At 37.3% G+C, this 22,579-nt stretch overlaps 1 protein-coding gene across 1 annotated transcript in view; it reads left to right on the forward strand.

Annotated features, from left to right (window-relative positions):
• LOC111863698 (neurobeachin) overlaps positions 1–22,579 on the forward strand; it is a 554,452-nt gene that overhangs the window by 510,379 nt on the left and 21,494 nt on the right. Inside the window, exons 29-31 of the mRNA XM_033751163.1 lie at positions 8,050–8,274; positions 17,288–17,418; positions 18,375–18,497. Coding sequence (XP_033607054.1) covers positions 8,050–8,274; positions 17,288–17,418; positions 18,375–18,497 — 479 coding nt within the window. The remainder of the gene's footprint in view (positions 1–8,049; positions 8,275–17,287; positions 17,419–18,374; positions 18,498–22,579) is intronic.

Here is a 22,579-nt window from a genome sequence, read left to right on the forward strand (position 1 = left end):
TTTATTCAGTGATGAGGCGTCTTTTACCCGGGACGGTGTAAATAATTTACGAAATGTGCATATGTGGTCCCATAATAATCCACATGAGATAATGGAAACGAAATTCCAAAAGAGATTTTCTGTGAATGTACGTTTAATATGGTTATGTAGTCGGCTTATACCAGTATGCACAGTCAGCAATGTTACATAAGCGCTTGCCAGTCATGTGTCATGTATAGTGCTTGGAACCCTAAGGACAACTATGACATGGCGTGCGAGTTTCTTTGTAGTTAAATTTAATGGCTTCATGTCACTTACAAGTTAGTTTGATGTTACGTACATTATTAACATTACAGAAACCACATGTTCCTGCCAGTTTTAATATGTATTTGGTAATCAACAAGTGTGTAACACCTGTCAAAGTTTCACACTTCTCTGGCCATTATCTCCGTAACCGTTCAACTTTGGACATAGGTGTTTTGGGTTATATCGGCATACTTTAACATAAGGAACACCCTCCCGAAGTTTGGCACATTCCTCCTGGGACACCTGTATATCACCTCTATCTTTAGGACTGAAAAGTAAGCCAAGCATGAAACCATCATGAAACATGCACTAAGCAAAGGATTCATATTGATTGCTTGGCTTACTCTTCCAACCTGTAGATGGAGACAGCATTTTCTTCTGAAATGTTGGTTGACTTTCAGCGGACTGCATGGCATTAGATACCAAAAGACAGAATTCTTCATGGCAGTTAATATTCAGATTTCAGAAGAGGTGGGTAGTTTCTGGACTGTTTAAGTCATGATCATCGTCCATCATCTCAGTAAGGACTGCACTAAGTTATGTAGTTGCATGACATGCTAGCATTGATCATTGTGATTGTTAATATGTGATGTCTTCATCACTTAAACCTCTTACAGCACAGTGATTACTATAGGTATACTGCCTGCTTTAGCACTCAAAAACTGCATTTTTCCATTGAATGTGTTTTCATGTACTTTTCAGGATAAACATTGTTTTTGTTACACAGCAATGACATGCTGGGCGTTGTAGTGTTTTCTGTGAGGTAGGAACTGAAATTTTTTTATGTTATTCTGAAGAATTTGAGGCTTCAAAAGGAAAATTCCTATAACTACACTCTAGAAGCTGAAATGGAGAAGCTGATGGAAAGCAATATAATAGTTTCACACTTGAAGAGTGTGTACAATTTCCAGTAGCATACATTAATACATCTTTGCACAGATTTAAGAAAAATTGTATGAAATTTAATGCATATAAGGTCTTAGGAAACTTATCCTTGAATGGTTAGTGTGTAGTGATTTAGCAGTCATGTGTTGCAGCAAAGCATTCACAATAGAGATGATTTTCACACAGCACTGGTGATTCCTTTCTCTTTTGTGACCCACAAAACGATGTTGTTAGCAATGTCTCTGCTTTCTTGGATAGCCCCTGAAATGTTCAGGGCTTCTTTATTTTTAGCTGTCAGCTAGTGGTAGTTTTGTGTCCTGGCTGACAGAAACCTGTGTCTCAGTAGAACAGTTGTCATCACTGCAGTCGCTGCTTATGAATTACAAAAGGTTGTGTCAGTTACATTTGTAGCATCATTGTCATTCCTCTTTGCTAGGAAGACATTTGTTAAAGCCTGATTAATATGCCAGAAACGTATACTTCAGGCCCCTGGGCCATAATAACTTCCTCCTCATGCCCTCGTAGGAGGCATTGCCACTTCATTTTACTCAGATGCTATCAGAGGAAAACCTACACTTTTATTTTCATTACTAAAATGCTAAAGGAGTTTCCAGAAACAGGAAGGTGAACATTTCATATTCCTCTGTGAACAGCATTTATTATCACGTACATTGACAGAGAGAATACTTAACTTTTCCTGAGCTAATGCTCTCAGTTTCTTCACTTTTACTTTTTTTATTATTGAGCCAAATAAATAAATTCAACACAATATTATGTGCAGATAGGTCAGTCACAATAGTGACTAGATATGGGCTGGATGGCTAGAGTTCATTTCTTGGTAGGTGCAACAGTATTTTTCCTTTGTCATTGCATTGAACTTGGCTTTTTAGCCCAGTAGGCTGATATGCAGTTGGTTCGAGGAGCTTCCTCTCAGGTATAAAGTGGCAATTGTGTGAAGCTGATCAATCATGTCTGATAGTGAGGCTAAGAATACATATATAACCATACCTCCACTGCCTCATAACAAGGTGTTTCATAAATCGTAGGAACAAGTATACATTATTGCTATTAAATAAATCTGAAATTTAGGGATGTTCTAGGCTATGAAGAATAACTATTGTTAATTTATTAATTATGTTTTAGTTAATTACTACTGACAGCAGATGTGTTTACTTGAACATTTAAAATTCATATTCAATTCATATGCCAGCACATAAGATTCATTTTTATTTGGGCCTCAGAATTGAAGGTTACATTTCTGGAAGGTTTGCAATGAAATGTTGCAAGAATGGGCTTATTAGCTTCATTCTGTCTGCCTTGCTGTCCACATTTGACACCTTGAGATCTGCTGAATGGATTTTCATGAAATTTTAGTCTACCCTGAAAAGGGAGGTAACATGTTCCTCAGAAACTTTAGTAGTGTTGTACAAGGCTACACAGCATCATGTTCTTTACTGTGAGGAGTTTTGCTACAATTTTGCATTCCAAGATTGCTTAAAATTGCTAAAAAGATTGGATGCCTTTCATGAAGATTTACATGCTTTCCTGAATGCATCTGATGTATGATTCATTAAATATTTATCCAAGTGAAAAACATTTCAAAGCAAAAGAGGCAAAAACGACACACAGTGATGCACTTTTTATCCTCCAAGTCTTACGGGTTTTTACATAATTATACAGAGAGTGAATATGCCTAAATTGTTACATAGCATATACATTTCATAACTTGTTCTACTTGCTTATATCTGTTCCACTTGTGGCGATAAAGTGAAGGAGTTTCTATGTGAGATTGAGTTGTTTCGTCTCTTTGTGTGGCAAACTCTAATGCCCTCCATCCAGCCATTAATATTATTGTGATGGATAAATCTTGCAGATTATTGAAACATACACAGTGTATCCAGGTTCTGTTAGGACTGTGTTCATTAAAAATACAAGACGTGAATTATTTTCAAAATTTCACTCCTTTTATTCAAAATAGTCTCCTCCTGAATCAGTTCATAGCTGGAATCGATTGAAAAGTTTTTGAAAACAGTCACTGTACTCCTTTTGTTGAATCGCAGTTTAAACTGCGGTAGATTCCCTTTGGATGTCCTGGATGGTGTCGTGATGGTCTCCTTTCATCGCCAACTTTACTTTTGGGAACAACCAGAAATCTGCTGGAGCCAAATCTGGCGAATATGGAGGATGACCAAGGACTGTGATCCCTTTTCTGGCCAAAAAATCGCGCACGATCTTCATTTTGTGGGGTGGGGCATTGTCGTGGAGGAGCGACCAGGAACCTTGCTCTCGATATTCAGATCAAATTCAAAGAATTCTCGCCCACAAACGATTGAGGACTCCAAGATAATAATCAGAATTCACTGTTTGACCTTCTGGCAGAAATTCCTTGTGAATNCTGTGTATTACATTTTTATTTTAGTAAATTGCATTTGTTTTAATAGCACATACAGTTTGACTTACTCTGGTGTAAAGTATTGTGGAATTTATTTACTTATGTAAGTTTTGAGGTTTTCGCAGTAGTGATTGTTCAGATCCTGTGTGTACGCAGTGTATCCAGGATCCATTAGGACTCTTTTTTTTTTTCTTTTTCTTTTTTTTTTTTTTTTAATTTTGCCCTGCAATGCCATCTGTTGGCAAATTGTGGCGTTAAGATTCTTGAAGTTTCAGCTGTGGCTGTCTATAATTTCAAAGCGCAAGCGTCGCTGCATCATATGTTCTGACCTTGAATGTAACAGTATTGTTCTGACGCTCATCGGAAAATGGCGGTAGAACAGAGAGCCGACATAAAATTTTGTTTGAAGTTGGGCAAAACAGCCAGAGAAGCATAAGAAATGATGAAAAGTGTGTACGGTAGTGACTGTTTGAGTCACTCAAACATTTCTCGATGGTATGCTGTATTTCGTGATGGCAGGGAGGACATTGAAGATGTTCCATGTGCATCAAAGCCAAGAACAAGTCGCTCTGAAGAAAATGTGAAAAAAGTGACCGAAATCCTTGCATCAGACAGATGTGTTTCTGCAAGAACTCATCGGGGAGCTTTTGGGAATACCAAAAAGTACTGTGCATCAAATTTTGACCGAGGATTTGAGCAAATAGAAGGTCTATGCACGGTTTGTACCAAATGCGCTGTCAGGCGATGAGAAACATGCAAGAGTGGAACACTGCAAAGACATGTTACGGTCGGCCCAAAGTGATACAAAATTTACAAAATCGATTGTTACTGGTGACGAGACATGGTGTTTTAAATATGAGCCTCTCACAAAGCCGCAGAGTACAGTGTGGTTGAGCCAAAGAAGCTGAAACCAAAGAAAGTGCGCATGCAAAAGAGTCGAGTAAAGACACTGCTACCGTTTTCTTTGATTCCAAAGGAATCATTCACAAGGAGTTTCTGCCAGAAGGTCAAACAGTGAATTCTGATTATTATCTTGGAGTCCTCAATCGTTTGTGGGCGAGAATTCTTTGAATTTGATCTGAATATCGAGAGCAAGGTTCCTGGTCGCTCCTCCACGACAATGCCCCACCCCACAAAATGAAGATCGTGCGCGATTTTTTGGCCAGAGAAGGGATCTCAGTCCTTGGTCATCCTCCATATTCGCCAGATTTGGCTCCAGCAGATTTCTGGTTGTTCCCAAAAGTTAAGTTGGCGATGAAAGGAGACCATCACGACACCATCCAGGACATCCAAAGGGAATCTACCACAGTTTAAAATGCGATTCAACAAAAGGAGTACATTGACTGTTTTCAAAAACTTTTCAATCGATTCCAGCTATGTACTGATTCAGGAGGAGACTATTTTGAATAAAAGGAGTGAAATTTTGAAAATAATTCACGTCTTCTATTTTTAATGAACACAGTCCTAACAGAACCTGGACACACTGTGTATGTGGGTTTTTTTTTTTTTTGAGGGAGGGGTTGTGATGCATACAGTATTGTAGACAGATAAAATTGTGTGCCCCCTTGTAAGGGGCCATTTACTACCTCTCTCCCATTGGCCTGGATTGTTCTTCCTCTTTGACTCGTTCCTTCCTTTGGTCTCATCATCTACCTTGAATCTGCCTGTGTACAAGTAACTAAGCCAGTTCGATAACTTGCGTGCTTCAACTGAAAAAGGAGGCATCATGTCCTCCAAAATGTATCTGCCTATAAGGGTGCAAGATACCACAACCCAGAAACCCATAGTCTGATTACATTATGATTTGTATTTTTTTAAAATATATGAGAGTTGAAAAAGTGAGGTGAACCTGTAAAAATGCGTCTTATTTAGAAGAATAATCTGCTCAGTATACTTCATAGCTGCAGATGCTATTATATGATATGCTTTATTAGGATCAGTTACAGTTATTGATCTATTTTCTCACTGTTGCTTGCAATTGACACATAATTATCGTGTTGCTTTGAAGGTTTTAATTTTAGTATTTCCATGTTGAAGGTAGTAAATGTGATAGCAGACTTTCCACCTTCTTGAATAAATTTATATTTCTTTTTAGTTAAAGAAGAACTGGCTTAATGTGCTTAATTAGTTAGTAAAGTGTTAGGATATCAGTTTTGGCAGCCAGTTCAGTTCCGGAAAGAGTCATTACAATCCCATGCAGAATGTCTTCAAGGCCCGTCAATGAACAGGTACCAGACATTATGTTCCTGGAGGTATATACAACCAGATTATGAACCTAACCACTCAATTACATCTACTTCTGAATTGAAACAGTGACTTAGCTGTACATGCCATATATCCCCTCAGGACATGTTCCTAAAACAGAATAAAGAAAATATCTTTTATGTTTTTTAGTGATTAAAGTTAGGACAGATGACAAAGACATGTTTCCTGATTAGACCAATTTGATCAGCAGATGTGAAGTCCTTTTTTTCTATATTAAAAATGTTTCACAGAATGTTGCATTTAAGGAACTCTGTTTACTGTAAAGATACAAAAATTATTAATCTGGAAGTACAAAGAACAATGTGTATGTCACTAACAGTATGTCTAAAGTTAATGCAAAGAAAATTTTATGTTTTAATCTTTCCTTGTAAATTATTGTCTTTCAGCCATTCTGTCATACTCTGACTTTCAACAATGTGATACTTGCAGTTCCTACTTTTTTTCTAAGATACTATACTTATACTAATAACATCATCATCATGATCACCATTACCACCACCACTGGCAAAATAGCCCTTTTTGAACCACAGCCTTCCTTAGAATATTATGCCAGGTTGCATCCAGTTATCACTTCTTTGGATATCGCAACGATAATTTTTTTAAATTTGATTTATTTCATTCTGGTCCATCACACTAACAATATTATAAAAGGTAAAACAACTCCATCCAGTGTGACTGTTGAAGTTTTTACTTCTTCAATTCTTAGCACCCTTACATGTTTCGGTCCCTATAGACCATCATCAGAAGGACATCGATACTCTTTGGAAACCACTATTATAATGGGTGTTCTGAGTGTTAAAATATATACACATACAAAGTTTCCACAACTACGGTGGTTTTCTTGGTATATTAAAGTTTTTTAAAACTTTTGTTATTTAAGTTAAAATTTATAAACCAAATAGGGTCGTGTCCCTTCTCTCATCGCCTTTCTTGACGGGGGCTGAACTTGTGCCACCTGTCTTTCTTGAGAAGGAGGCTCTTTGATATCATCCTGTGTTTGTTCGTGGTGTGCTGTGTTGTTGGATTTTGTATATATTGTGCATTACAAACATTGTATGTGTATATTTTAACATTCAGAACAACTATTGTAATAGTGGTTTCCTAAGAGTATCAATGTCCCTCTGATGATAGTCTATAGGGACCGAAACATGTAAAGGTGTTAAGAACTGAAGTAGTAAAAACTTCAACAGTCACACTGGATAGAGTTGTTTTATCTTTTATAATAATTTTTTTACAGAGCAATGTTGTCAGCCTTTGCATCCAACCCCTAACCTGGAGGACCAAGTCTATGTATTTATGTCCCCCAGATACAGTGTGGCCTAGTTATACCCCCAGGCATCAGGTCCCCCTTTTGTCGCACTCTACAACTCGCAGGGCTATGGTGGAGGTATTATAACCTTTCTCCACATGGGGTTATAGGAATGTACACAACTGAAATATTGTTGCATCATCAATTTGTAGATTAAGAAGCTAAAATATATGTTCTTGAGCTGAGAAGTATGTTTTACAGGCCATTTAGAGTCACAAGACCATCATGTTACAATTTTATTCTGTAATGAATATTTTTGATATGGTATACTTTGAATTTTCATGGACATATCTTAGGAAGGTCAGTTGCTAAAAATCACAGTATTGTATTACATATTTGTTTTATGAATTTATATATTCTCTTATGTTGAATGAAACTTACTTGCATTTTAATAATTAAATAATCAAAGTTTATTGATCTCTGAAAGTAATTGAAGTTATTGAAGTATCCCCATTGTGATTCTAAGTTACTGTATTTCTGTATCAGAGACAGTGATCAATGACTCTGTAAATACATACTGTATAAGCCTGTATTTCCTATTCACTTTCATGCTTATGGTCCCTTTGAAATTCTTTAAAATTGTGATTCAAAATGTTGCCTTAAATTGTTAGTGGAATTGAATAATGAATCATAGACTTAGATAATTTTCAATGAAATTCAAGCTTGCAGATGCTAGAAGTATCAGATTTTTTCTTAATTTTCTGTCTTTGATACTTAAAGAGCATAAATAATGAGGGTACTTTGATTCGTTGAAGCGCACAATATTGGGTGCTCTAAAACTATAATAGTGCTACTGTCCAGCGTGTGAAGAAGAATATACCATTTCAAGAAAATCCTGTTAGTTGTGCTTATTCTACTATATGATGGCTAATGGTGTGTGCATATGTTGTTTCTCTGGGACGCTGGCATATAGAGGGGGGAGCACGGCCTTTGTTCCCCCAGTGGTCGCATCATGTATACCCTCAGTTCCTACCTGGATCGCACCCCAACGCCCAGCATCAACCCTTCCTGCGACATCGAAATCCTTTGTTCAAAAATCACAACAACAACAACAACAACAACCACATCATCATCAACAACAACAACAACAATCATGTGCCAACTAGATACCATAGAAACTCGACTCTTGGTCATCAAGGTAATTGATGTAATGAGTAAAGTTGTTTCCATATAGCCATAAACTTGGTTGAATGTTAATCGCAGCCATACCTCATACTAGCATCTCATACTGAATGAGTAATGCCTCCAAAAGAAAATGATAGTGCACTAAGTAAAGCAATGATATCCAGCCAGTCATTCCTAGTCTAGTTCAGTCCATGAATGTTGATTCAGTGATTCAGTTATAGTGTGTGTGTATATACATATTATATATATGTTTCCTGTTGCTGAAAAGTTAAGACTAACATCATTACGAAAAAGGGATGCTAGTAAATGTACTCCCCATCTCCTTGCAATTCCTCATTTTTATTGCAACCACTAATATAAGCTTTTGATGTGTCAGCTCTCACTATGAAAGCAGCTTGATTGCATGTGGATAATGCATTAAGTTATGAAAATTTTGGCTTCATTTGTTTATATGTTTGAAGCTGTACAATTGCTGTTGTCTTGTGAATGTGAATTATATTTTATTTTTTACAATTAAATCACTGTTCCTTTTTATTTCTGTAAACCAGTAAATCTCAAGCAAAAATTTGCTGTATTCAGGTTTCTGATGCAGACATTCCAGAAAATATTGGAGGTTTCATTTAGTGATGTGCTAAAGAACTTTGGTACTGTGATTATTGAGGTTGTGTAGATAATAGGGTATTGCAAGATTTGAACAAAACACATTAAACCTTTTCTTTATATCATCTTCTGGGTGTAGCATAGTTTGGAGATGGTAAAGATTACTAATATCATAGAAGGGCTTCCTGCCTCCTTTATCAGGACGGAAGCTAGGTAGTCTTTACCATTTTGGCACAGAAGACTGTGGGTCATCTGAAAAACTAAAGGCTTTGAATTCTTTGTACTAGTTATGAAAATAATGTATGCAGTGGCCAACTTAAGAATCACTGCTGTAACCCACATTTGAGAAGATAATTCCTGATTACACAATTCATAATTTAATCAATACTAAATACTATACATCATCCTTATGATGATGTACATTTACATTTACATTTACAATTATTTTCACTTCATGGCTCCAATCATAATCCACAGTACCGAGCACAGATTTGTTTCTCAACTAGAGCTTTCATTTAATACAGTCTTTTATATGGTAAGCAACAAATAACTTATTACATGCACAGTTAGGTGTTATTTATTGAACATAACAATTTGATTTGGTAAAGACATAGCTAAATGAACTGTAGTATTTATATCTAAATTCTTGGCGTTTTAATATGCAGTTTACAGGCATTAATTTCTTAGCTTGTATTTTGTATGAATATGTAAGGTAAAGGTAAAGTTGTTCTAGTGCTTAACTAATTAAGCTCTATGCCATGAAGGCGTATGGGGGAGTGGATATATAGATCCACATTTTCTTGACCCTGACACTAGCTGGCTGTGAGTGGTCAGTTTCACGCCCCTGCCTCTTTATCCCTGGGAAAGGAGCCCCCGTACCCATTGGATAGGAGGCTGGGTGGACTCCAGTGCTTGTCTGGACAAGGTGGAGGAACGAAAATTCTGGACCCTACTGGGACTCAAACTCCAACCCCACAGTATAAATATGTAATATGCCATAATGCAGTTGGCTAGGTTGTGGCTAGGTCCAAGCCCAGAGCAGTCTGTGTGAGAATTGCAGTGGGCAAGATTGTACTGGAGGTGTAATCTTTCAGGTATGGATAAGGGGTAGGCCTTCTTGGCCTTTGCACCGCGACCACGGTGATCTGTTGTACCTGGCAGTCTTTCAGGAAACTTGATTTCCTTCTGCCAGTCATCATTCAACAGTACTCCCTACTCATCTATCACTGTCACTGAAGTGTGTATGGTATCAGAATTTGAGTCCTTAATGGAAGCTCTAAGTTTGACCTGAAACTTTACTGGATTAATATGAACATTAATAAGAATTGTCTTCAGTGTAATAGAAACAGAATGCTTAGATTTTCCAATTTAGTATAATATTCCATTATATACAAGGGTAAGTCAGTAAGTAAGTTCCAAATGGATATTGAGCTTAAACAAATAAGAGTACTTATTTGAAAAATGCTTTTATTTCTCAACATAATCTCCCTGTACATTGAGGCACTTGTCCCATCGTTTCACAAGCCCCTGAAAGCCAGCAGCATAAAATTCTTTGGGCTGCTGTCAGAACCAGGCGTGTTCACACGGTATGGTCTACCTCACAATGCATGACGGGTTGCATGCTTCCGTTGAATGGCCTTATGAAGTTTCCTGAGGATGTTACAGTAGGAGTCGGCATTTACAGTTTGCCCTTGAGGCTGGAATGTGGCGAGCAGTATGCCTTTGTGACCCCAGAAGACTGTGAGCATCATTTCCCGTGAGGGTGGTATCACCTTAAACTTTTTTTTGTCAGGCGATGCAGGATGTTTCCACTGCATTGACGCATCCTTTGCCTTGGGCTGGTAATGGTGAACCCAAGACTCATCACCTGTGACAATTCGGGTTAGCATATCGTGTCCTTCATCGTGGTAGCGATTGAGATGCTGTAATGCCAGACCCATTCTTTGCATTTTGTGTTGTGGGGTCAGTATGCGCGGCACCCATCGTGCACAGACTTTGTGAAAACCTAACCTCTCATGAATTATAAGGTAGGCCGCACAGTGTGAACACACGTGGTTCTGACAACAGCCCAAAGAATTTTATGCTGCTGGTTTTCAGGGGCTTGTGAAACGATAGGACAATTGCCTCAGTATACAGGGAGATTATGTTGAGAAATAAAAGCATTTTTGAAATCAGTACTCTTAAGTTCTATATCCATCTGTAACATACTTATTGACTTACCTATGTATTTTCCTATAGTGCACAAAATACAAGTTAAACTGTGTTCTATGTTGAACTTATATACTTATGATAGCGGCCTCCGTAGTCTAGAGGTAACGTTCCCACCTCATGACTCGTAGTACGCGGGTTCAAATACCTGGCGGAGGTCGTCGAATTTTTAAGGGCAGAAAAATTCAGGGAACAAGTCCTCTGGGAGGGACTTTAAGCCATGGGTCCCGTGTCGTAGCTTTACGACACGTAAAAGAACTTCATATCTCCAAAGGAGGTCACTGAGCCAAAATTACGGACGTTTCCCCCCCCCAACAGCAGTCTCTAATACCTCTGGTAGATGGGGAAGCATTATAGATACCTCTCAGCTAGTAGAGCCGGTCTCGCTGGCTGGGCGGGACTGATGGTAAGCACCAGTACCGGTAGGATATAGAGACTGGTAGAATATCATAGAGGGAAGCACAATAGATCAAACTGATCTCGGTGCATGGGGAAACCCACCCTCTCTAAATAACTAACTAACTATATACTTATGATCACATACTCATATTACCTTAATTAGGAAGATTAAAATATGGAAAATTATTTTGTGTTGATTGAATACATCTTTGTCATAAGTATATATTTTTATTATATTTCATCCCTACTCAGAAGCATCTTCCTTCTTTTGTATAGTCAAGTTCCAGACAAAAGTTCCATCATGAATTTGAAAACCGATTAATGTTACTCTGGATAAGGGCCTTGGTTTTTTTGGTTGTTTACATAATATTATCATAATGTTAGTGAGTAGATAACAGGGTTTGGATTGATAATTGGAGTTATTGAGTGCTTATAATTCATAACTACAGGGTGTCTGTCGCTAATCTACACACTTCAAGAAACACTTTAGCACGTGCTAAGTCTCAGTCTATTATAGTCTTCACTAGTTGTTGTTCGGTTACAGTTCCAAACAGTGGAAATTCTTCTGCGCTCAGACCAATGTCGTTGCTGGCTGACTACCATCTCACAGCTCGCAACTAACTCAACTAACTTGTCTTTTCGTGCTCACTATATTGCCTTGGCATGGACCACATGTAAAACCTTGCTCATAGTCATTATTTACTTGCCGTTGCATAGCAACCATTCCTTGTTTAATGACCTCATAGCGTGTTTGCCATGCCATTGCCTAGCAATGGTACTGTAGAAAGGTACTGTATATTAAATAATGCCTCAGCTTGCCAGAATGTTATTAATGTAATAAATAATTTGAACTATGGACAGTTGTTTTTGTATTTTATCCTTAAGTAAAACACAAGTACATAGTTAATGGAGCTTCACTGCATTTTCTTGTAGTTTGAATGTTGTGAGTATAACCCTTCAGTGGCCATGATTTGCTCTGAACTAATATATGCTTACATGCCACAATGCAACTGTCAGTCAGAGTATAAAAATTTGTGCTTCTGTCATATGTAATATAGAGTAAAATGCAAATACCCTTACATTTGCCATCTTTCTTTATAATTTATACTAAAAGATATTATTTTTAGTAGATTCCATACATTGTGTAAATATATGATGTAGTGTGTAACTTTATTTCTGATTGTTTGCATAAATTGTATTGTTCTCTGTACTGCTTCATGTGTCAGGAGCCACTGACATGCATTTTTCTTGTTTCTCTATAATCTCACAAGAAAATGAAAACGTTCATTGTAACCGTTAGAGGTGTTAAGATATACCTCTTTCAAGTGCTGTCAATACATGGATGCTCATCAGATTGAACCTGGCCTTGAAAGGAGTAACAAAACAACCCTTCATGAGATGAATGTCTTATGTTATGTATATTTTGTTGTCTGTAAAATATATACTGTCAGAATCAAATGTGGTCTTAAAAATAGGGTGCCCTGACTTTGCTGTAATCTTTTTAGCCATGTTTCTAGCAAAAAGAAAATTCTGTAACCATGTAATGAATGTTCCATATATAAGCTATTACTCTATTATAACCTTACAATCGCCTTTGAACTGGATATTGGAGTGCAGGAAGGAGTCAGAAACTACATTTTTGCTCTTTATTTTGCCATTAAAGAGTGCAGATCTGGTGTGTTTATCTAAGACAAAACCATGCACAAATTGGTACATATATGTTGATGTATTTGTACATACAGTGAAACTTCTCCAAGAAAACCACTGACCAGTTCTGCCTTTAAGTGAACTTTAATAGAGGTAGTCTCTGAATAGGGGGTGGATGGGTAAGAATTTGGGTAGTATAGCACAAGGAACAGCATACGTATATACGAGGGGGTACCCAAAAGAAACCAAACTTATTTTTTTTAAACTTATTTATTCAAATTTTAAGCACAAACCTTAAATCCCCTTCAAAGTACTCTCCACTTACACTAATACACTTGTCTAGTCTTTTATTCCATTTTTCAAAACATTGTCTAAATTCATCTTTTGAGATGCTTGACAGCGCCTCCGTCGTTTTTTCCTTTCATGTCTCTTTTCATTCGAGGAAACAAAAAAAAGTCGCACGGGGCAAGGTCGGGTGAGTATGGAGGGTGAGGAACAGGGGTCATACCATTTTTGGTCAAGAATTGTCGTACAGACAGGGCTGTGTGAGCAGGGGCATTGTCATGATGGAAAAACCAGTCACCCGACTGCCACAAATCTGGCCGCTGAGCTCCAAGTCACTCCCGACAGCTCCACAATTTCTTCAATGGTCCATCATCGATCTTCCTTGATGATTTCACGAATTTTTTCAACATTTTCATGTGTTCGGGCCGTGGAAGGACGACCAGAACGAGGTTTGTCATCAATTGACATTTCACCATTTTTGAAATGGGAAAACCACTCAAACACTTGAGTTTTCCCCATAGCATCGTCCTTGTACGCCGTTTTTAACATTTCAAGAGTTTCTGTTCCACTTTTCCCGAGCAAAAAGCAGAATTTCACCGCCGCATGCTGTTCACGAAAATCAGCCATTGCAAAAACGACGATCACACAAAACAGTTGTCACTATAAACTCTGCCGAAACTAGTCCTTACCTTCTGAAGCAACGGTAGTCGGCTTATCGACTCAGGAATGTTAGCTCTATGGGCTCATAGCGGCAAAACGCAGTACTACAAAAGCTCTGCCTACAAAAAATTAGTTCGGTTTCTTTTGGGTACCCCATCGTATTATGTAACTGTATTGCACAAATTTATTGCCCTCGATATTACTTTACATGAAAAGTAGATGCAATAGGTAACTTCAATGGAATGTTAATAATTAAATAAAATCCTGCATATACATGAGCATATGTGCATGCATACTATATGCAGTGCACTACAGGTCTGTTGGCTTTAAAAACAGATCTAATATAATGTGGGTTAGACATATAAATTTGCTTTTTACAACTGTTCTCAACTTCATCCCACAACTCATTAAATCATTACTTGGCAAATAAATTGATTTCTTTTAGAGTTGATTTGGTAAAGACCAGGCATGGTCACTCATCAGGGATAGGAGTGGTCCTTGAAAGGGGGTTGTATGGCACTTAAATGACGTAAAACACAATCTGTGACACACAGGTAGAGTCCTTTAAAGGGTTGGCTTTTTTTAGAGATGTTTCACTAAATGTACTATTTGTACATAATTTTCATTATGGAGTTTAGTTGATGTTTCCAGTAGACCTTTTTGTGTAATCATTAGTGCTATTTTTCAAAGCATGACATATATATTCTTATTTTGTTATGCTCTTTAATCTACCAGAAATTAATTTTACAGTAATATGTTAGGTTGTTAGCCAGAGTATACAATGTTAATGCAGCCTGGCATACATAGGTACGGTTCCTGCTTAAGCACCGTGTATGGTGGCAATAAATGAATTATGACTGACAGAGAAAATTGGAAAATTCATCTTAATGCCAAAAAAAATGCTTGGAAGCCACACATAACACAGTTGCTGTGCCTTTTGTGTCTGAGGTTTTCTCGTGACTCAGAAGTGTTGATGCAAGATGTTTGATTTGTATTTCAACATTGGCCAGACCTTGTGTGAATATTTCCATGTTGCTACCTCTACTATAAAATTGTGAATGTGAAGTATAGCAGACACGTGTCATAATTAGAGTACAGTTTGGACTATAGGACCCCTCTGCCAGCCATGATCTTACCATGGGGTAAGGGTGGTTTACTGGAAGACTTTCACGTGCTTCCGTCTCAGAAAGTATTCCTTCCTCATTGCAGATGTGGGTAGAGGCCAAGAAAGTTAATGGGGAACATGATTTCAGTATCAGGTACATCAGTATATTTCAAAATACAGTCAGTATTCTACTGAATATCATTCAGGTAAGCTCAGATTTTGTAGTGGGTTTTTTTCCTTTGGCCCTACAGCCCCAATTTGGGCCTTGGCCTACCTCCATGGAACTCTCTGTTTCACTTTGGTTTACTAGATCTTGGACATTCATAGGACTCCTTGGGTGGGTGATCAGTTTGTCGCAAGGCCTCTACCTATACACAAACACAGAAAAATGCACACACATACACACACACACACACCACAGACACTAAACATCCATTCCCTGAGTGGGATTCAAACCCATGACCCTTGCTTCCAAGCGAGCAAAGATAATGCATGCTCGGCTACAATGACCAGCGATTTTGTAGTGGTACATTGAGGGAAAGACATCTCACATATCATTTAATTAGATAAAAACGAAACAATTATTGTACTATAGAATTTCCATATAATATACTTCATATCAAGGTTTTCCCTATATAAAGTTCAGTTTCAGTGATCCCAAATAAGTTTCCTCAATGTTAAGAATTCCTCACTTTAATCTTCAAATCTGTTGTCTCTCAGAAAATTTTTAACTGGAGATTCACTGTGTTTATCCATTCATTTTCTCATTCAGTCCCTACAAAAGTATATAACAGAAGGATATCACCTCTTCCTGCTCTAAAATACAGAAGGTTGGTAAAAAGTGAACTGGCATATGTATCACTCAATGGCAGTCTCTGCAACAGCACTTCTCCCCAGAATTTATGCAGTTAACAACTTGTCATGGACCTCACAGACCGCTCCTCTGTTGCTGTTCAGTTGTTTCTTATTAAGAATCTACTCCCTAGCAACGGGTGTTCTTTCGTTGTTTGCTTCACCATCATTGCCTTGTAACAGGCCTGCACACTACAATATGTAGGATATTCCTAGGGGTGAAAACACACATGCACACATCTGTGCTGTGAGCAGGATTTGAACCTGTTCCTTGTCTGCCATGGGACACACTGAAATTGCGTGACTGCTAGAATTGGGGTATAGTGTTCTTTAGTCAGTAAACTATTAAAACTATGTATTCAAGTTCTCAACAGGAATGTATCTGGAGTATTGTGCACTCTTGGCTGAACAACCACAAGACAGTGAAGTTCGATATTTTCATTGGTGTATAATAATTTTTATCTTGTATGTTAGATTTGTACTAAACTTGTTTAAAAACTGACAGACAGTATGCCATTTGTACTGAAGTTCAAGTGGTCCCCAAATATGAAATGCACACTAATTCTAAGAGTTTCTTGTGTGTGTGTGTTGGCGTGGGGAGGGGGGCGGGCATCACTTGAATGTGAGTTTTGAGATTGGTGACTGTGGTTACGGGTTTTTGAGCTGTGACTTTATGCAGTTTGGTAGATCATTACCAGTATATGGGAGGAACTTCCAGCCTCCATCTTCAGGGTTCTTCTTCTGCACTGAGGAGGAGTCAGTAGCTTCTTTTGAAACTTTGGTCATGATCTACCAAAGTACATGACGTCACATATGCCAGGACAGTAATCTTCACTCGTGTAGTAGTCACTGAATAGTAAACCTGTCAATGTATTAAACATAACTGGCATTAATTTTGTATGTTTATGCTTTATTATTCCTCTTTGGTAACATACATGCAGAATATTTCTTTATTGTTGAATGCATTTAATTCAGAAGTACTAATCACAATTATGTTTTCATTTTTGGTGAAAAGTTCTAATGGAATATGTTATAGAATGGGCTTGGACTTAAAGGCATGTTAGTGTTTGCATATCATAGAATGAAATGTGTGTGTATAATACACAGTCAATTTCTTGGGAGGTGTTCACAGGTACAAAGTGCATCCTGAATTGGGGCTATGTGGTAATGAAATGTCAAGGCATAATATGCTGTAAGATTAAATTTAAATTGTTGATTTTTAGAAAATTATTGTGAATATTAATGTATATTTGAAATGAACATGTTGCAGCTCAACCAAGGGGCCTTTGTCAGCAATTGTCTCAGGAAGATGGAGAGTATGAGGTGATTATTGTTGATGAGAACAATTCATCCATTTTGGCAGATCCTGACACTCATTCTAGTGGGCCACCATCCCTTAAGGTAAGAAGAGAACGTGTTGTGTTGTGTGGTGTGTCATTGCTTATAATTTATGGTTGAGGTTCCTTAGTCATTTAGTGACTAAATTTTTTGCTGTATATGAAATGGCTGTCTCTTAACTAGCATAGAATATTTGCCTTGGCTCTTCTAGTACTAATACTGGACCAGTAATTCATATTCCTTTGGGCTTTGATTGATATAACAATTGGTAATACACCTTTTAAGGTTGTGGTACTGTTAGATTACTTTGGAATGACAACAATATATATGGGCAGTGCTCCTTTTACATACTGGCGTCAGTTTTGCAATTCTTTTCGTGAGATACGGTGTTTTTTTTTTAAATAATAGGGTTGAATCCGGTATGTAGTCTGCTTAAACAGGGTCAACAAAGGACTAAACAATGAACATAATGTAGACAAAGTCTTGTCAAAATCCATCATGAATAATACACCTATTCATAAATTATGTAGTCCTCTTTACATTGCCATGGGAAAGCTTGTTTACTTTTTTCCTGAGGAGCTAAAAATATAACGTTCTTTTTTTTTCTGATTCTATACCACTTTATATATTCCAGTGATTTTAAATATAAAAAATAGACAAAGAGGCATGTATGTTTTCCATCTTGTTCTCTGTATGGAAAGTATCATACAGATTGTTCCTCTGTAATGATACTGAGTAACCAAATTCTACTGGTATACAATTGATGAAGTTCTTGGTCAAAGAGAATGATGATAAACACTTATAGGGGGAAATTACTGACTAATGGGAGCCATGTTTGGAATAGGTTTTCAAATGTATGGGTGTGTGTACCAAAAGCACACCAAAAAACTGTTTTTCTAAATAAGGGATTGTTGTAACAGAAGCCCAATGGAGTTCAATAAGAAACAACCCCTCTCTTTTTTCTAAAATTTCTGTAGTTTATAGTTATCTAACAGAGGGAATTGTTACTAATACTGTAGGGTAGCACAAGGTCGCGAGCATCTTCGCATGCGTCTTCGCTAAATCATCCTTACGATGTAGATCCAAGTGATGGTGTGCAGAGATATGCCAGACTACCACCCCCTAACCTGCACTCCAATAAGGTAAACACAGCTTTGTACTTTTGCTGCATGCCAGTGACAGCTTGAAACCTGTTTTGCTTGTCAACCATATCACATGGTTAATTGGCACAAAATTCATATGAAACATATCCCTAGATATATTGTCGTGAAGAAGCTGATGACTTAACAGACACCAGTGGTTGTAAGAACAATTTTCCATGCTGCATTTTATGGAGGGGAAAAATACCTTAATCATTTAAATAATTTAGTCACAGAGATGAAAACTTTGGTAACCTAAGAAGTATATGAAATATGTCTAAGTGTGTAGCTCAAACTTCTGTATTAAAGGGCTGCACTGTTTGAAAGTGATAGTATTCATTTCTTCACAGCCATTTTGTTATAACACAGTCACTAATAAAATTCCCTATATATGACTTTATCTTTTCTTTTCTAGTGTACATCCCAGGATAACAAACTAATATTCATAAATATTCCTCTTATAAGTGGTATAACTTGTAATTACAATAATTACAATAATAATTGCCTTATTTGTATTACATATCAATTTTTAAACTGAGGATACAAAATAAATTAGTTTTGTAAGTTACATTACATTACATTGTATTGCATACCATGGATCCATTGTTAGTCAAAATGACACTAGGATGTGGAATATGTCATATAAATACAAAACATATGTACAGACCCAACTGAGTTCTCACACAAGAGAAACCAAGAATACACAGTGACTACACACAAGGCTGTTTAAAGATACATAAGTTATTTTCTAGACAATAGGTATTCATCAACAGAGTAGAATGAATGTGTATTTAATTATCGATTCAGTGCTATTTTAAATCATGCCTGTTCATTCATAAGACCTTTGAGATCATATGGCAGGTTAAGTATGTAAGTCTTCCAGATATTCTGCTATGGAAGTGCTCAGTTCATTCATGTATAGTGAATATATACCTGAAATTTTAATTTTTATGTCAGTTTGTTTGGTAATTTACTGAGAAAGCAATCCTTCAGTGTTTGTCTGTATACAAGCCTCTTCTCTCTCGCTTTTCTCAGTGATCACATTTGCCTGTCATCAGAACAGCTAATGTTGGCTATATTGATCATCTGCATACATTGCCACCATATACAGTTACTCAAATTATTTTTAGTTCATTCTACCCTCAGAAGTACAGCTCAGACTCACATGTGCTTGCCTGAGTAAATTGTAATGGTGCAATATTCCTGGATGTGGTATACAACAAGACAGAACAGTGATGGCTCCCAGCCAGGAGCAGCAAAGATTAATGATTGTGTATATCAGCATCCCGTTGCAATTGTTCAACTTAACGTCCGTTATTTATTGTCCATCAGTATTGCAACACTATTCCATTCACCACTCAGATTTTTAGTTATTATACAGCTTTACATTATACACCTTGACACTACATGTTTCGGCCCCAAACTAGTAAAGACAACACCACACACTGTGGAGTAAACGCGCAAACCAGGGTCATATGACAGTCATAACTGAAAAGTAGGCTACGAATGTGAGGAGCAATCTGCCGAGACAAAACAATGGACGACACCCTGTGTGAGGTGAAATAATATGCACCAAAANAAATGTGAGGAGCAATCTGCCGAGACAAAACACCCTGAACAGACATACATTTATGAACAATGGACGACACCCTGTGTGAGGTGAAACAATATGCACCAAAATAATGTGCGTATAATAGAAACCTTAAAGGATTTTATCTAGTTTTACCTTAAAAATAGGACTGCAGCGTGTGATTTTAACATGAACTAAGACAGTGTAGCAGTTTTAACACAATCTAATAAAATAATTGTAACATATCAAGACACCTGAAGATGGTCGTTTGGGGCCGAAACATGTAGTGTCAAGTTGTATAATGTTAAACTAAATTGAGTAGTGAATGGAAGAGTGTTGCAATATTGACGGATGATAAATAATGGATGTTAAGCAAAGATTAAACTAGACAGAGAATAACTGATGGATTTGTGGTACTTATTTATAAGTGAAGTTGGATATGAAAAACAAAAACAAAAACAAACAAAAAATGCAAGAAAATTGATTAGATCGGTCCTCTGTATCTCATGGCTTTGTTATTTGGATTACCAAGCTGGGTGGTGTGGCACTCATGCTCTAGACTTGTATTTGAGAGATATCCAGTTTGAATCTCATCTCAGTTCTAGTTGAGGTTTTCATGATTTTCCTCATTTGCTACCAGAAATTTCTAGAACTGAGAACTTTGAAAGAAAGCTCAAAGTCTCAACAACATGACAGCTCAGATTTTGTCTTTAATAAAATTTCAACTTAACATTATCGGTACCAGTCACATTCCAGAATATGTATGTACACTTTCATTTTATAACATTTGTACCCATACACTAATTTCTCTGTTGTGTGCTTGTACAATGCAGGAACATTTTTAAAATACCTGAAAGAGTTATGCTGACTGTAAATCTGCATTCAGAAGTAACCAGAACTTTGTTTCTAACCAAAAATGTAGTAGCACACATTTCTTATTCTCAACCTTTCCTGATTTGTGGATTGGAGAAACAGTAATTGGCTTTCTGAGAAGCACTGCCTTGTCTCTCACACATTGTACAAGTAGAATAAAATTGTCTTGCACTGGTTATTGTTGTCATGTTTTTATGGAATAACTATGGATGGGTTTTGGATTGGTAATTGGATTTATTGAACTCCTTTGTACAGCACATGACTACACTTTACAATTCACAATTACGCACATACCCTAGTGTCCAGTCATGTATTTACTAGCTGTTGCTCAGTAGCAGCTTCCAACGGCAGACATTCCCCTTCCTCTGGGTTCCTGAACTATCCCCAGCCTCAGCTACCAGCTTCTCACAGCAACAGCTCACAATGGCTGAACCTCAGCAGTCCGCTAACTCACTCACTTGCTTACTCACTCACTCACTGACTCACTCACCAACCAACTACTCTTCACCTCACTGAGTGACTAACTGAGGCTTCCAAGTTGTCCTACTTGTAACATATCGGCTTGGATGACACAGAAAACACTCTTCCTCATTGTTATAGTTCAAGTGTTGCTGTGGAAGCACGTTTGTTTGCAAAGCCTATATTCAGTAAAGGCTGTTGTATATTTGCTTATCTCATGGGTGGTTGCCCAACAACAGTCTACATACTACATTATTATTATCATCATCATCATCATATCTCAGCATGTTTATTTACAATAATATAATTCATGCTTGTGTATGTCATGCTGATAGAAGAGGCAGGATTATCACCACACTGAAAATTCAAAGTTGAAAGTAATGCATGAGAGTATATGAAATAATGGAAAGTAACTTCTCCAGGTTTGAAATGCCAAGTAGTTGGATGACCATAGGAGCTGAGTAGGCTCAACTTGTCACCTGCTTATGCAGGTTTGTTGCTTGGCTTACTTTTCAGCCCTGAACATGGAGGCAGTATGTCCCTCTGCAAGCCACACTGCATTACAACCCATAAGACTGTACTCTTATTAGTCACCACTATGGGAACCTGAAATCCAGTTTATGAACTAGTTCAAATGAGGATTTAGGGCTTTTAACACATCTTGGGCTTCCCTTTTGTGAGGGATGGAGCACCTAATCTCAAAACTGTGTGTCCTCATCCTCACTAATCAGTCAGTCATGCCATTAAATTCAGGAAGAAATGAGGGGAGAAGAAGTAGGAATGTTCAACACAAACTTTTTGGTGGGGATATCAGAAGTTCTAAAATAAGAATTTTTCCACTTGTTTTTTCAAAATACACATAGTAAAATGCTAAGTACGATTTGTGAAGTGATATAAATTAAGCCATTGGCAACAATATTTTCATTTCTCCAGTTGAAAGCAATTGCTGCGTGTGAATCTTAGTCTCTTATGATAATTTCTCTTTAGTGAGACCTAAGTTTGCTGGAGATTATTTCAAAGATATGAAATAAAAATTTGTAAGGTGTGTCATCCTTGCATGACTGGAATTACCAAGATTATGAAAATAAATAAAGAATTAGAGACATTTTTATTACAAATTTTTACAAAGTAATATTCTGATCTTCATAATTTTTTTTAGTCCAGTGGTCAACAAGTTCTCTGA

Source organism: Cryptotermes secundus, unplaced genomic scaffold, assembly GCF_002891405.2.
Source record: "Cryptotermes secundus unplaced genomic scaffold, Csec_1.0 scaffold369, whole genome shotgun sequence".
Taxonomy (NCBI): Eukaryota; Metazoa; Arthropoda; class Insecta; order Blattodea; family Kalotermitidae; genus Cryptotermes; species Cryptotermes secundus.